At 31.7% G+C, this 14,983-nt stretch overlaps 1 protein-coding gene across 4 annotated transcripts; it reads left to right on the forward strand.

Moving 5' to 3' along the window:
• The first annotated feature begins 2,834 nt into the window (after positions 1–2,834).
• On the forward strand, positions 2,835–10,541 carry LOC142349267 (uncharacterized). Of its 4 annotated transcripts, none has more exons than XM_075400711.1 (4): positions 2,835–2,889; positions 6,363–6,499; positions 8,792–9,153; positions 10,254–10,540. In XM_075400711.1, exons 2-4 carry the CDS (start codon positions 6,372–6,374, stop codon positions 10,493–10,495), a joined length of 732 nt encoding a protein of 243 aa, XP_075256826.1. In that variant the 5' UTR covers positions 2,835–2,889; positions 6,363–6,371; the 3' UTR covers positions 10,496–10,540. The 4 variants fall into 4 exon arrangements, with proteins under 4 accessions (XP_075256826.1, XP_075256828.1, XP_075256829.1 ...); XM_075400713.1 differs by having other exon boundaries at positions 2,861–2,922; positions 10,254–10,541; XM_075400714.1 differs by lacking the exon at positions 2,835–2,889 and adding an exon at positions 2,932–3,069 and having other exon boundaries at positions 10,254–10,541.
• The last annotated feature ends 4,442 nt before the right edge of the window (positions 10,542–14,983 follow it).

Genomic DNA, 14,983 nt, shown 5'->3' on the forward strand with positions numbered 1-14,983 from the left:
GCAGGCTAATCATAGTTACACTGAACACAGCTTATCCAGGGGTATTTTTGTAAAGTTGTGTAAAGAAAAATTATTAATTTTTCTATCATAGCGAAATTTGAAAAATTCATGAATTTTCAATGCATTTATGATGTTATTTTTTCCAAAGTTTACTAAACGTGATACTTTAGATTTTGTAGGCTATTTGAGCTTATATCAGCAAAGACCTTTAATCATCAGTATATGGGGCTTTTGTTTACTAAAGTATGAAAAACATTGTTTCATCAAACCTATCCAACAAATTGGTATCGAAGAAATTTTTACTTATATTACATTGTCAATCTTATACACGTTAAACAACGAAAAAACATCAAAAACCAGTCTTGCCGAAAGCGTATGGAAATTTCACAAAATCCAAATGTGAGAACTGCTTTCAAGTAAGTGGAATCTCAGACTGCAAATCCGTATATATTTTTACAACTCCGCACATAGATAGCAAACATTCAATTTTCTCATCGCGTATGCCTTAAAAAAATTTTAAAATCATATCATCAAAAATTAGAAGGTTGTTTTTAAAACCTTTTCATCAACTTGATCTTTCAAGAGACTTTTACTTAATGTTTTGATAGTAAAAATAATAGACTTAAACTAAGAAAGTTAACAATAAGGCATACCCATAGATAGCAAACATTCAATTTTCTCATCGCGTATGCCTTAAAAAATTTTTTAAATTCATATCATCAATAATTAGAAGGTTGTTTTCAAAATTTTTTCATCAAATTGATCTTTCAAGAGACTTGAAAAAACTTTTACTTAATTTTTTATAGTAAAAATTATAGACTTAAACTAAGAAAGTTAACAATAAGGCATACCCATAGATAGCAAACATTCAATTTTCTCATCGCGTATGCCTTAAAAAATTTTTAAAATTCATATCATCAAAAATTAGACGGTTGTTTTCAAAACTTTTTCATCAACTTGATCTTTCAAGAGACTTTAAAAAACTTTTGATAGTAAAAATAATAGACTTAAACTAAGAAAGTTAACAATAAGGCAAATAATAGTTTAAAAACAGTAATATTCTGTGCCTTGTTAGCGTTCATAGTTTCATTTCTAATGGTAGTTCAAGGTGAACAAAAAGAACAAATTTGGACTAATTAAGCCTTTAAAAAACTTTCATGGAAATCATTAGGAAGGATTGATTGCACCTCCTATCGTACTTTAATTTTTCATAGAATGCAAATCATTTTTACCATACAAATTAATAAAATACAGCAATCAATTTTAGTCAGCAAAAATTCAATTCTGGTCAAACAAAATTACTAAAGAAATAGCAGGGTTTTTGTTTTAATAGGTTTAGCAATGATTAAAAAAATTAGCAAAATAGGGGCCGATAAAACACAGACATAACCATTTCGATTGCTTTTAGTCTTTCAGCAACGGCTTTAAACTATAACTGCCACCAAATTTATTGGAAACATAAAAAACGTGTCTTATTCAGTCTGCCTAGCTACCATGAAATGATAACATCAAAAATTATAAACAAAAATTTGTTTTCTTCAACTTTTTTCTGTTTTGAATTTCCATTATTAGCTTCAACAAAAATTATCCAAAATGCAAAATTAACTTTAATAGATTTTCTATACCTATTGAAACAGGCAGCTTATGGTGATAATAATTAGCCTATGCTAATATTAATAATAATAATATTAATAATAATAATAATAATAATAATAATAATAATAATAAAAATAAAAACAATAATAATAATAATAATAATAATAATAATAATACTAATATTAATAATAATAATAATAATAATAATAATAATAATAATAATAATAATAATAATAATAATAATAATAATAATAATAATAATAATATTTATAATAATAATAATAATAATAATAATAATAATAATAATAATAATAATAATAATAATAATGATAACAATAGTAATAATAACATTAATAGCATGCCGCTTGAATATTTTTGATTGGTCAATCAATAACCATTGCAAAAGGCTGTCGGTAATTGAAATTTTCAAATTGTACTTGCATTACTAAAGTTCGAGTATACTTAATCTAATTTCTAATATTTAGATTTCTTGGTTGAGCTAAAAATCCACCGCAATACTTTAGGTTGCCGAGCGTAAGTGGCGAGTGACATTTGGGGTGAAACGAAATAAAGAGTGGCAAAAAAATAGTACACAAAACTGTAGAACTCATATGAGTTGAGCAAAGCTTGTTGCCGATTTCTGACTTTTCATACCCTGTTTTATAGATACGCATTGTCTTTTCAAGAGCCCCAAATTTCATTAAGGCTCATAGTTGACTTTTCCATAAAAGCCTATAAAAATTAATTTGACTCTTTTAGAATATTTCTTCCTCAAACAGAAATTCCGACCATTGTTGATATTGTCTGAAATAAACTATTCGAAAAGTTTAAGTTCCCACAACCCTTCCTTACCCAATTTTCAATTTTCCTACCTCTGTGAGTTATATTTTACAGGATTCATCGTCTTTTCTCAGGCAATCTGGTTTATATATCAAATTGCAACAAAAACATATCAATTTGAACAGTTCAGTATCCATGTGTCATCCTTTGTACCTGCGAAGAAATCCTCGTGTGTTTTTATTTTATTCTCTTCCCTGTGATCTAAAACATGGTACACCTTGATAAGAAACATCCTAAAACTTGTTAGATCTTGCCAAGATCACATCTTGAACAAATCTAATAGTTAACACATTGCAAATCACGCATGCGCTTATAGACTGATATCGTAATAGTTGACCTGATTTGGCTCAACAGATCAAGATGTAACATATTACTATCTTGAACAAACAAATAGTAGATCAAGTTGCCCACATTTCGGAGCAGATTGAACACACCAGATATCCATTCCATATAGTTAATCATTTCAATAAAATTCACCTACCAAAAGTTGTTAAGTTTACCAAAACTGTACGGCAGCTGTTATTTCTCTTAATAATGCTGTTTTTATCTTTTAATTAAAGCAAAATTTTTAATTTCTATTCGAAACTTAGAGCGCAGGGATTGCAAAATCAATCACGACTTGGATAAAAAACGGTTATTGACCAATCAAAAATCCATACATTCCTTACTTTTTCAAGAAGATACAAAATACGAATTAGGTGGCATATAAGTCCATTTTCTCAAGTAATTATTCTCCAGTTTCTCGCTAATTTTCACGACCATGTTTTCAAGATTCTCGTCACACACTGACCACGCTGTCATTGATGCCTTCGATTATTAACCAGGATAGTTAACAACTGATCATTTGGACCAACGTGAAAAAAAACCTAATTGTTCCGACCCTCGTGAGGGGGGAGGAACTATATACTCAAATGGGTTTATTTTTTGTTCCGTGAATTTTCGCCGATCGATATATTCATCATAGAGAGTTGAGACCGGTATCATTAGAAAGCTCGTCCGGCGTAGAATATGGAATTAAAAGATTTTTTTAGTTTTCGTTTTCTACAGGGAGTTATCGAGGTTTAAACTTCTGAGAAAAGTAGAGTGAATTCACGTTGTTTTTATTCACATTTTCCGGAATTTTTGCCTAAATTTTCGTCAGTTTCGCTAAAATTTGCTATAATTTTTAAGAATAGTGTCGTTTATTTTATTTTTGAAGACGAACAGGCATTGTTGATTGTTTTAATATAATTTTTTTGGTCAAAAAATCTGGATAAACATTTCAAAATTTAGCCTTTTTCATCCAAAACAGCACGAAATAAGCTACTTTAGTCCACTTTGATTAATTTTGCCGACAGTACACCCCCAAACAACAATCATACATTCTTTGTAGACTTATAGTGGGGCTATTTCTACTTCAGAGGCCGCTGAGAGTGCTCTGTAGTTAAAACTTTGCCTTTTTTGCTAACTTTACTCGTTGATTATCAAAAATGCAGAAATTATTTTGAGTTTTCAACTAACAAATTATCTATATCTACAACAATCGAAACATCAATTGTTCATAACGGACAATAAACTTTAGCAGGGATAGTTTTGGGCCAATCTTGGACTGTTACAATCGAAAAAAAAATCGGTTTGTAATCAGTCGGTCTTTTTTTTTAAAAAAAAAAGACCTTTTTTTTTAAATAATAAAGAACAGAACATATCAAATCAAAGCTCAGAAGTGATAGGTCCAACCAATTTGCCTACTAAGCAGCTCAAAGCTAATGCATTTAGTTTTTTACTTGAAAGTTTATGGTCGTTTCTATTTTTTAAAAAATAATTGACTTTTCAATAAGTAATGGCTTAATTAACTTTTCCTCTGTTTTTTCTTAATTTGTTCAACTTCCAGCTTAGTTTCAGCAAAAAAAGAATGCTTCTTCTTTCTACTGATTTAACTTTTATTCTCGGTTGCAGTTTTAAGCCTGAAGTTATTGTTTTCTGGCTTTGATACTACAAGATTTCAGATTTTTGTTTGTTTTGATATTTGCCAGTTTTTCACGTTTTCTAATTTTGTCACATTATCACATTATCACAGTTCTCATGTCACAATATTAGCATTTAGAATAAGACACATATTAAAATCGTGAAAGATATACATCATCGTTTTAACGGACTCGACGCCTCTTTCTTGAAGAAATCAATTGAATTTTTTAAATTTTGTCTAACTGTCATTTATACTTTGTCGTTTCGGTCGTATGAAATTTCCTGCATAGTGATAGCTTTCATTAGCTTTTCAGGGAAAAATAGAAGAACCGATTTTCTGATATTAGTAGATAGCTGATGGCTTTCATGACTTTGAAAACAATCGTTTTCCAAAATTAAAAAAAAAAACTTTTCAATTTCGCAATTTTGTTCTTTTTATGTTTCTTTTTGTTACCTAATCTCGTTAGTTAACTACAGGTTAAATATGACATTATGGGTGTCAAGGGAATAAAAGGGATTGGTGTCCCAAAATCTTTTTTCAAAGAACTTGCTATGACCTTACTGGCTTCGACACCGGTTTTTCACAAAAAAAAAAGTAAATTAATTTGATTTTTGTCATATTTTACGTTCTTTTTGTAGATGCAAGAAATATTCTGGATAATTGCAGGTCTTGGGGGCTTCTTTTTTATGAATAAACGACCCTATTTAAATAGTTCTTTTTGTAATTAATGCCTTTCATGACATTGAATGTAATTTTGTTTCGCAAAAAAAAAATTAAAAGTATTACTTTAGCATTACGCTTTTTTGTCTACTTAGTCTTACTAATGAATAGCCACGTAATACATTATAGCTGTTTGAAGAAGGCGCAATCGAATATATTTTGAGGGCCAAAATATGGCTTGACGGTTTTGACAGCGTTTTCTGGCAAGTTTCAATTGAAATTTTGTTTGTTTTTTTGTTGTTCTTTTTAGCCGCTTTAATAAATGAATAAGGACAGGTCCTAATGCCCTTCTATAGAAACAGTGGTAATCGTAAAATTGTGGTAATATTAATTGATTCATAATGGTATTTATTACTTTGAAGTTAACTGTTTCAAAAAAAGTTAATTTTTTTACTTTACTGTTTTTGTTCTTTTTTGTATAATTGTTACCAAACTTTTTTATGGACTGGTGGCATATGTTTTCTGGTGATTTATAAGTTATTTTTGTTTATTTTTAGGTTTATCGGACGGTATGTTGACTTTTTTTTTAAATTCAGTTTTTAAGAGGGACATAAATTTTTTGATGTAATTAATGTTTGTTGTTGTTGTTGTTCGTCTTGTTGATATTTTGCCGTTCGTCTTCGCTCGGTTTCCTAATATCGGCTTATCCCATCAATCTAATGCATCATTTTTTACTCCACTGAGTTATTTGCTTTGGAGGCTAACTTATCGTTCATACAGAATTTTTTGAAAAAGACTTGGACTTTTTTGGGATTCGCAAAAAATATTTTTTGGGTTTTTCTATCTGTTCCTCATTTGGTAGACAATTATGCCAAAATTGTGGATGGGCGGGGTCGGAACCTTATGTGCCATCGCACATTACCGAGCCGCCTTGTTGGTATCTAATTTCAGAAACGTCTATGGCATTACTACTAGTGAATTATGAAGGCAATTAACAGTTTTACCGCTATGTCACTGCTCACAAGAACAATTAGAAGTCTCTGATTTGGTCTCAAGTCATGACAAAATATATTCGAGCAAATAGGTTTAGGCCAGCTGAATGCTCAAAATCTTGGATATTAGGTAGCGCTTATCCGTGAAAACGATTGACGATCAGCATGACAGTTTAACAATTTTTCTTAGTGAATAGCAACATTTAAAACGTAATGCATTGAGAAATTTGAGGCCTACATTTGAACCCTACATGAGAAGGGTGGGCTTCAAATGCTACAATTTTCAGAGCGGTGAATTTTATTCTATTCCGTTAACGACTATATTACAGGATAGAAAAATGGTCCAGATAAATATCTGGTTCACTCCCAGATCAAGGTCAACGGTTTTGACTAGATGCTTATCGAACATTCCGGACTCCAAAGTTTTCTTTGAGAATTTTATATGGACCTACTTTCTTGGAGACAGGCTGGAATCTGTTTCCCTGATTTTTTATTCACTTTCTGACACTCAAGATGAGGTACCAAATTGATGCTACTTCTAATCAAACTACCGTCCAGTGACCTTGAGGGCATTCTATGTCTGAATTGTTTTCACTAGAGTGCAAAAAGTATAGTCAATTTTTAGCATTATTTACGATTATATATTTTGTTGCAGGATGGCCTGATTAGAGCGCTCAATAACAAATGCCTTCCAGCTATGGAAACTTTATTAAGAGCGTTGAAATGGTTTGATCAGAGATTCAATTCATCTGTTACCTCTACCTGGGCGCTTTATCTTTTCAGAAAAGCTAGTCTTTTAAAGAGCATAATTTTTGCTTGATGAACTTCAGAAAAAAGGGATCAACCACAATTAGAAAAAATAAAAAGTTAAGTATAAAGACTCATCGGAGTTCCGGTAAACTCATTAAAGTATGAAGGTTGTACTTATTGAACTAAGCAACCTTCCCTAAGTCGTAATGCTTAGCATTAGCTTCTGCGCATCTTTTTCATTTTGTCTATTGAAAATTTTGTCTGTTGATACATTTTTGTCTATTAAAATTCTCTTGTTTCAGCAAACTACTCAAACTGAAAGTTTACCAAAACAGAAAAATCCATTTCAGAAGATACCAACCAGGTGAAAAATTGTGTAAATGCTGAAGATTGCCACTTGAGCTTAAAAAAGAGAAGCACAAAGGATTAAATAGCAAGAATACAATTGGGAATTGAGAGTAAGCGCAAATTGTTGATATTTGCAAAAATTTCTGTTTTAAAAAAATTACCGCAGGTTGAAAGACGAGACTTGAGACAATAATTACATCGCATTTGAAGCTATAGTAAAGGTCTGCAACTATGATTTGAAAGATTTGACTTTTAGAAAAATATCAAAATATCATATCATAACATACAAAGCAAGAAATTAAGCTATATATATATATATATATATATATATATATATATATATATATATATATATATATATATATATATAACATACATAAAAAGAAAACAGGAAAAGTTATAAAATTATTATGGTTGACAATTGCAAAAGAAAGCCTGTGACGCAGTAAAAAAACAACATCCTGGAAAGACAGAGAGGTGTTAGTAGTTATCAAGGTCAAGAATGAATGGAAGATTTGAGACAAGTCTATTAAAAGAGACATTCTAAATTCATTGTTTTTTTTTTAAGATTTGATGCATTACGATCAAAATGGTCCATTTTACATCTTCAATTCTACAACGCGTACCTTGAGAAATATGTAAAAAGGGCCTTGTAGTGTGTAATATGGCAACGAAGAAAAAATTCTTCTCACTGGTATATACTTTAAAGAATAGATTATTGTACATTAGAATGTAAACAAATTATGATTAGTATTTTTCATTACAATGTCCTTTGTCGCAAATTTTCACAAAAAAAGCAATAGCAATTAAAATTTGTTGGTAGGGAACTCGCTAATTTAAAAAAAAATTGTTCCAATTGTTTGGACTAATTACATGACGTAACTAGCAAACCGACGTCATATACAGAATCTAATGAGTATCTATTGAAGCTGTCTTCAATTTCCTGTGACATCGGTTTCAGGATATCAGAAAAATGGGACAACTTGATGAAATAGCTGAGACTGATTTTTGTTACAAAAGACGTAATAAAAACGCTGCCTTTGCATATAAATGTTAAAATTTGCTCTATCATGCCCTTGTCAATATTGACAAAAGTGCTTTGTAGATAATTACTGCAAAACGTCTTGTTTTTTTCGCGACAAAAAAACGGTGTTGATATTCCAAAAGTTTCTTGATTTCATTTTTATCTCATTCAACTCTGTTCTTTATTAGATATCGTAAGCAGTGTGTCTAATTTAGTAACATCTTTAAGGCGACGTTGTATCCTTATAAATTTCTTCCTCAATTATCAGTTCCATAATAAGTTTCCTGTCAATTTCAAACGTAGTGCGTCTTTTCAAGTTGTTCATGATTGTTGCCTAGTGACCAAATTGTCAGCTGGAAATTAAGTTTATCTATCTAAACATTTAAAAAGAATAGAAAACAAAGCAACCATGATTTGCAGAAAAACTTAGAAACTTTTTGTTTTCACGTTTTTTAACCTTTCCAAATTTTTACACTTTCAAAAATGCTTCAAAATAAAAAATATGATGAAGTGAGTTTCCTCATAAAAGTTAACTATAGGTAAAAATCTGCGAAAAATTGTATTAGTAGAAACAAAAAATGCGTGATCAAAATGCTACTTGAAATTAGTGGCACAGGGAGTCAGATTCTCTTGAAGTTCCTTCATTGAACGAGTCAATCAACGTGGAGTGTTCCAAAACTTCGAAAGATGCCCCGGATACAATACAGACACTGTTATCAAACAGTGGAGAGAGCATCCTGCTAAAGTGAAGATCTTGAAAGACCATTTCTTTGGTTTGAAGGGACGTCACGAGGAAGTCATTGAGAAGGATTCATTAAATATTTTCCTGGTGCGTGATCCGGAATATGTGTTCACTAGTTTCTTGCCTACGGCAAATCAGTATTTTTACTACGTAGCCAGCAGTGGAATTTCTGACGTCCGTTTATTTTATGAATCTATATTAGATGGAATAGACGTTGTGACCAATATGTGCAGTAAACCTCCACTGATCATAGACGGTGAGTCACGCATTGTTTCAGAAATAGATATTTCAAGCGTGTCTTAGAACAAAACCCATATTCAATTACCAAATGCATTTCTCAGCAATTAGAGGAGGAGAAACACAAAAAAGTCAAAACTTGAAAAAACTATTCTTCTTAAGCAATGGAGTTTTTGAAAAGAACCAGAGCACAGATTTATATAAATTTTCTAACTCTACAAAACTCTGTATTCTAAATTTTTAATATAAATTTAACTACTTATGAAATATAAACTTTTGTTTTTCATTTTTATGGCTCATGAAAATTCCTGATCTTCATCTATAAAGTATGTTTCTTTTATCCAGTTTTTTTAAAATATTTTCTGCTAAGAACTTCATATTGAATTTCTGCGGCACATGTAATGATGAAAAACAACTTAATAAAATGGAATGATTCAGAGCATTAGCACACCTATGTGAACTATTGCTTCCTCTATTTCTTGTTCAGCTGAAACAATTCTTTAAGTCAACACTAACAAAAAATAGCAAATAAAATCGAAGATTCGCTTGACAATTCCGAAGCATGGAGATTGAATTCCGTTTAAAAATTAAAGTGGTAGTTTGAGGTTTCTGAATTTTGATGGGTAATGCTGCCAAAAAATTGAGGCTGAGACTTTCAACATGAGAAGCCACAGACAGACACTTGAAAACAGCATATTCTTTGATAAAAACAAAGTAACAGCTGTTTATATTTCTTTATCTAAAAATGTGTTTTTTTTCACACAGTGGGGGCTTGTAATCCTTGTAGAATTTGATATTATATTTTTTTAATGCCAATAAATATTGATAGAGCTCAGCATAAAGAAGCAAAAAAAACTATTTAAATTGATGTCAACAAAGTCAACGATGGTTTTGATCATCAAGTCAACAGCAATTTTGTTTCAAAGTGGTATCATCAGATGGATTGTTTTAAATACTGCTGCCTGAATTAACTTTTGTTGCGAACGATCTGATCTCTTTCAAAAACTCAACTAACTCTTGCTACAACTTTTTTCAACATTTTCACCCAAACTGCCACGATACGAGTTCACAACGCTAAAACAAAATTTGTTTTCATTACTTTCAGTGCATTGTTTTCAGGAACTCACCTCTCCACTAAACACGGCTCATCGAAGGTAGTGAAAGCAATTTGCAAAAGTGCTGGGATAGAGTTCACTGAATCTCTTCTGACCTGGATGCCAACGGATGGTCTGGACTCCTCATGGACGTCACCCAAAGGCTTGGAGGTTTCAGATACAGAGCAGGAACTTTCGTTTATGCGCCAAATGTTTTTATCAACTTATATGAGAATATCGTTGTGTGATATTGATATTAAGAACTAAAACGAATTGGTACTCTCCTTGGAAAATCGTATATTAGTGTCGAGGTCGGTAACACGGGTCAAAAGTCAATAAGTGGAATTTTAGGTTAAAAGTGAAGCTGAAAATACACACAAAAAACTTGTATTTATAGAACTCATCTATGAAAAATTGTATACAGAGAAACTTATGATCAAAAATGAAATATTTCACTTGATTTGCTTGTAAACAGATCTTGGTTCCAAACCCCGGGATTGATTTTCAATTTTTGTTACTTTTCATGAGAGCCTAGTTCATCAATTTGAGGTCAGTGGATATTAGGGCCAGATTTTCATATGTGGGAGGTTTTGGCTTCTGACAGATGATTGATATGTCAAAAAAGAAATTGATAGAACCAAGACAAAAATTAGAATCGAGTTTAATTTTGCGGACAATATTTAATGACATGACAATAGAATTCGTCAGGTAATAGAGTTCGTCTTCTTCTTTTTTCGGAGATTTTACAAAGAATAACTTCAATGTTTCTTGATATTTGTTTGAAACCATCGCATCCTCCCTCATTTTTAAGTAATTTTGTGGGATTAGGTTTTCGAAAGCTATTAGGTCGTTTTCCATTTTTCGCTGCCATTCTTGAAGACTCTTATGTTTCCGGCTGTGGTTGCTCTGCATTTAATCTTGTCGAAGAAACTTCTAAATGTGGATGTCCCACATCTGTGTTCAGAACTGGTGGTTTTGATTGAGACGTGGTCTTGTCCACAGGAAATTAAGTTTTTGCATTGTCTTCATCTATTCTCGAAATTTTATTGCCTTTCAATAGAACAGACCAAGTTGAATTTTCTGGCCTTTCTTTGTAACCCATCGCAACTAAGATATTAGTTAGGTCAACCTTAGGAAAGTAACCTCCTTGAAAATTCAGTCCATGTAAAATTTCAAGCAGACCAGACATTAACTAATTGCAAGATACCTATGAGGTGATATTTTAACGGAAATGAAAAATTCAAATAGTGGGCAGGACTAGTGGTCCTAAAAACTGTGTTGTGGTTTCCGCGTAATTTGTGCAAACTTATTATGTCGACAAAAGCGTTTTTCCACATTTGAACCAAATTAGCTTTCATTCAAGGGCGAATAAATAAGAAATGGAAAAAGGATTGGCGGTTAACATATGCCGTTGTATCACTACGTAAAATAAAGAAATTAAAGATGTGCTATGTCAGCACAATAGAAGCTACGATTTCATTAGATTTGAAAATTTATTGCCCAGCCTACTTATGTTAAAATTTTTGGGTTTTCTGAAGGCGCGTATCCATGAATACAGGACCTTCGTAGCAATAATTTGTGAGAGAATATCATGTGGCGAATTAATATTGCAGCTATCATTTATTTTGATTTGAAAGATCGATAAAAAACCTTATTATTACCGAAAGGCGCAAAAACTATAGTATCAATTGATTCAGGGCTTCTTTGCAAAAGTGAATGCCTCAACTTCGTTTGCGGACTCAGAGGAGAGAGCGGTAGATCTTGATGGACTGGCAAAAGACAATCCAAAGATGGTCGAAGACATCAGAGCATGCAAACCACTTTATCAGAAGATCATTAGCATGCCTTACATATTTAAGATGGAGTGAAACTATAATGAGAAGAGATGGTTATCAAACATAATGATTTGCTCGAATTCATATCATTTCAAAAAATCCGTATTTTAATCTCAATATTTCATGCGATCTAAGGACTTTTACAGAGAACCGTTTAAAAACCAATTGAAAGTTAGAGGGATTGTGCACGAACTATAAATTTTGGACAAAATGTTTCTTGTAACCATATTGGCCGGCAATGAGAAATCTGGGGTTCAAAACTATTGAGTTTATTTTTTTCGGCTTTCAACTCATGTTTTCACATAACACGAAAAATCGTGTAAAAATTAACACACGAGTTATTTTTCTCGTGTGAAAACACACGACTTACGACTATCACACCAAAAATCGTTTAATTCAATGGTCACAAGAGAAAATATCGTGTGATCCCACACAAGAAAATTTTGAGATCGTACCCGAAAAACGCGTTACCGGAAAATTAATGTCGTGCTACGAATATAGATTTCATCTTATAGGGATACTCAAAACATCAGCAGGAAGAGTGCCATTAAATTGTCTAGCATTACACAAAAGTGTACCAGAATCCAGATCAGGTAGAAGTATTTGCAAAGGCTGCTACTTTTTTAGAGTCAATTTGGGGAGATACACCAAATTTCCTCAAGAAAAAATGAGTTGAGCTGAAATCGTGTCTGTTTTAAATTTTGAATCTCCAATTGATATGTATCAAGTGAAAACCAAAATAAATATTTACCACGAGGTGTTTAATTCAAGCTGCTGACAAGTTTTTGTAAACCTATTAATAGGCATAGTTTGCATTGGGAGAAGGTAAACTGTTGCCAGCAAACAGTTTTTACTCCGTTGTAAAGAAAACAACTTTTTTTCTCTGGAAAAAAACAACTGGTTCTGCCCCCCTTTGTAGCACAATTGAAATTGCACCCCGCGTATTATTCGTCAAAAATCACTTTTTAATTTGAAAAAATCACAATTAAACTGATTTCTGTGCTGTTTCTGCGCATATGCTTGTTCAACAACATTACAGAACTATTGATCCGAGGAATTTAAGGTGCTAGGCTTCTCATAGATTTGATCAAGTTCGTGCCATTCATTCTCGGGACTTTAAGTTTTAAACATTTTCTGTGGAAGCAACATTTATTGTTTCAAACCTTTTTCTGTAGCTTTTGTGGAGCGGCAACAACGAGTTTCAATAAAATCAACAATTAATCATCAATGGAGTAAACAAGTTATCATTTGTTTAATTACTTTTAAACATACACTCTATTTCCCGCGGTGTTTTTTTTATTCAGTATATTCCCAATATGTTAAAAACACTTGTAAGAAATTAAACACATAGCTGAAAAAGTCTTGAACTACAATTCAAAGATTTTACGTGGACTAAACCAAAAAATGGACATAGAAAGGAATATGAGTGGATTGGGAAAAACCATATTGAAAAAATCCCATGAAAACATAGCCAGAATAATTCTTGAAACCACAGGAATGCACTTTGCTGACCAAAATTAACCTATCAAACAAATATGTCTACCTACACAATACATTGAAGAAGAGAAAATAAAAAAATCTTCAGTCAGTTAAGAAAAAATGGCTAAAAAGTAAATTACACTATAAAATTAGGCTACAAAAACTCAACTGTTTGTGAGACATTAAAAGTACACATTCTAAGAAAAAACATTGATCCAAGCAACTCATACAGTCATAAGCTGGCACAATAATAGTCAAGTTTTTACAAACCCAGAAACATCTCTCATTTAGAGAAAAAGAGAAAAAACTAAGAAATGTCAAAAATTGCACTAAAATTCAAAGTCTTCTATTTCAAAAAACTGCCTTTGCACCAGAACACTTAAACAACCACCTAATAACATTAATTCAGTTATCAATAAGCGCAATGAGACATTACAGTAGGCAAAATATTGCTAAAACAGCCTTAAATTCGGTAAAACAGTTGAAAACCTTCAAACAAGCGTAAAAAATTGCCCTTTATTAAACAAAAGGCTTTGATACGCTATCAAAACAGCCTAATGTGAACAAAAGTTATTGCTCGCTTATTAAAAAAAATTTCTTACTCACATTGCTCGCTCTAATTCAAAGAAGCTTTTGAACAAAAACCAGTCCTATTTTCACCACTCTGTTAGTCAGATTGCTCACAGAAACATCTTTTTTCACTCCTTGAACTTTCAGTGTCTTTTCTCGCACACCCTCCAGTCCTAAAAAAATTACAAGAACCAAAATTGACGTCAAATTGCCGCACCTAAAAAAACAATTGAGAAAGTGGATTCATCGCGATCTGATCGCGAGTTCAAATTCTATTTTCTCAATTTACTTCTTAATTAGAGTGAAAAAATTTCGCGTCATGAAACCAAATCTTTTTTTTTGCTTCAATTCTCGTTTCGGCATGAAAAAAAATCAGCATTTAAATTTGACTTCAATAATAATGAAAATGTGTGAACAGCTCTTGAAAAAATAGCGCTCCAATGCAATTCAAATTTTGGATGGTGAAGAATCAATAAATCATAATTCTTCTGCCATATTTCGTATGAATCAATTTAATTTAATCCTCTGTCGTAATGGGGATTTGTAACTTTTTGAAACACTAACTTCTACATTTTTTCAACTGAAAACATTGAAAATCTTGAAAGTTTTCAACTGAAAAACTTTCAAAATCTTCCAATATACAATTTAAAAGAATTTTGCATCAGTTTTTTTTCATTGACGATCTCTCATTTTTTACCAACCAAACACCATCGGACTATTGAAATCTTGTCAGTGCTCATTTTGCTGTCCTTGCTAATTTTAAACCGTCTGGTTCGAGACTGTTGCTGGTCGCTTAAAAAATCGTAAAAATACTTGTCGCTATCCTGCTGAATTATATTTCGATCTAATTTATAACGGATTTTTTTTTATA

The sequence above is a fragment of the Convolutriloba macropyga genome, chromosome 11 (genome assembly GCF_964194025.1).
Source record: "Convolutriloba macropyga chromosome 11, txConMacr16.3, whole genome shotgun sequence".
Taxonomy (NCBI): domain Eukaryota; kingdom Metazoa; phylum Xenacoelomorpha; order Acoela; family Convolutidae; genus Convolutriloba; species Convolutriloba macropyga.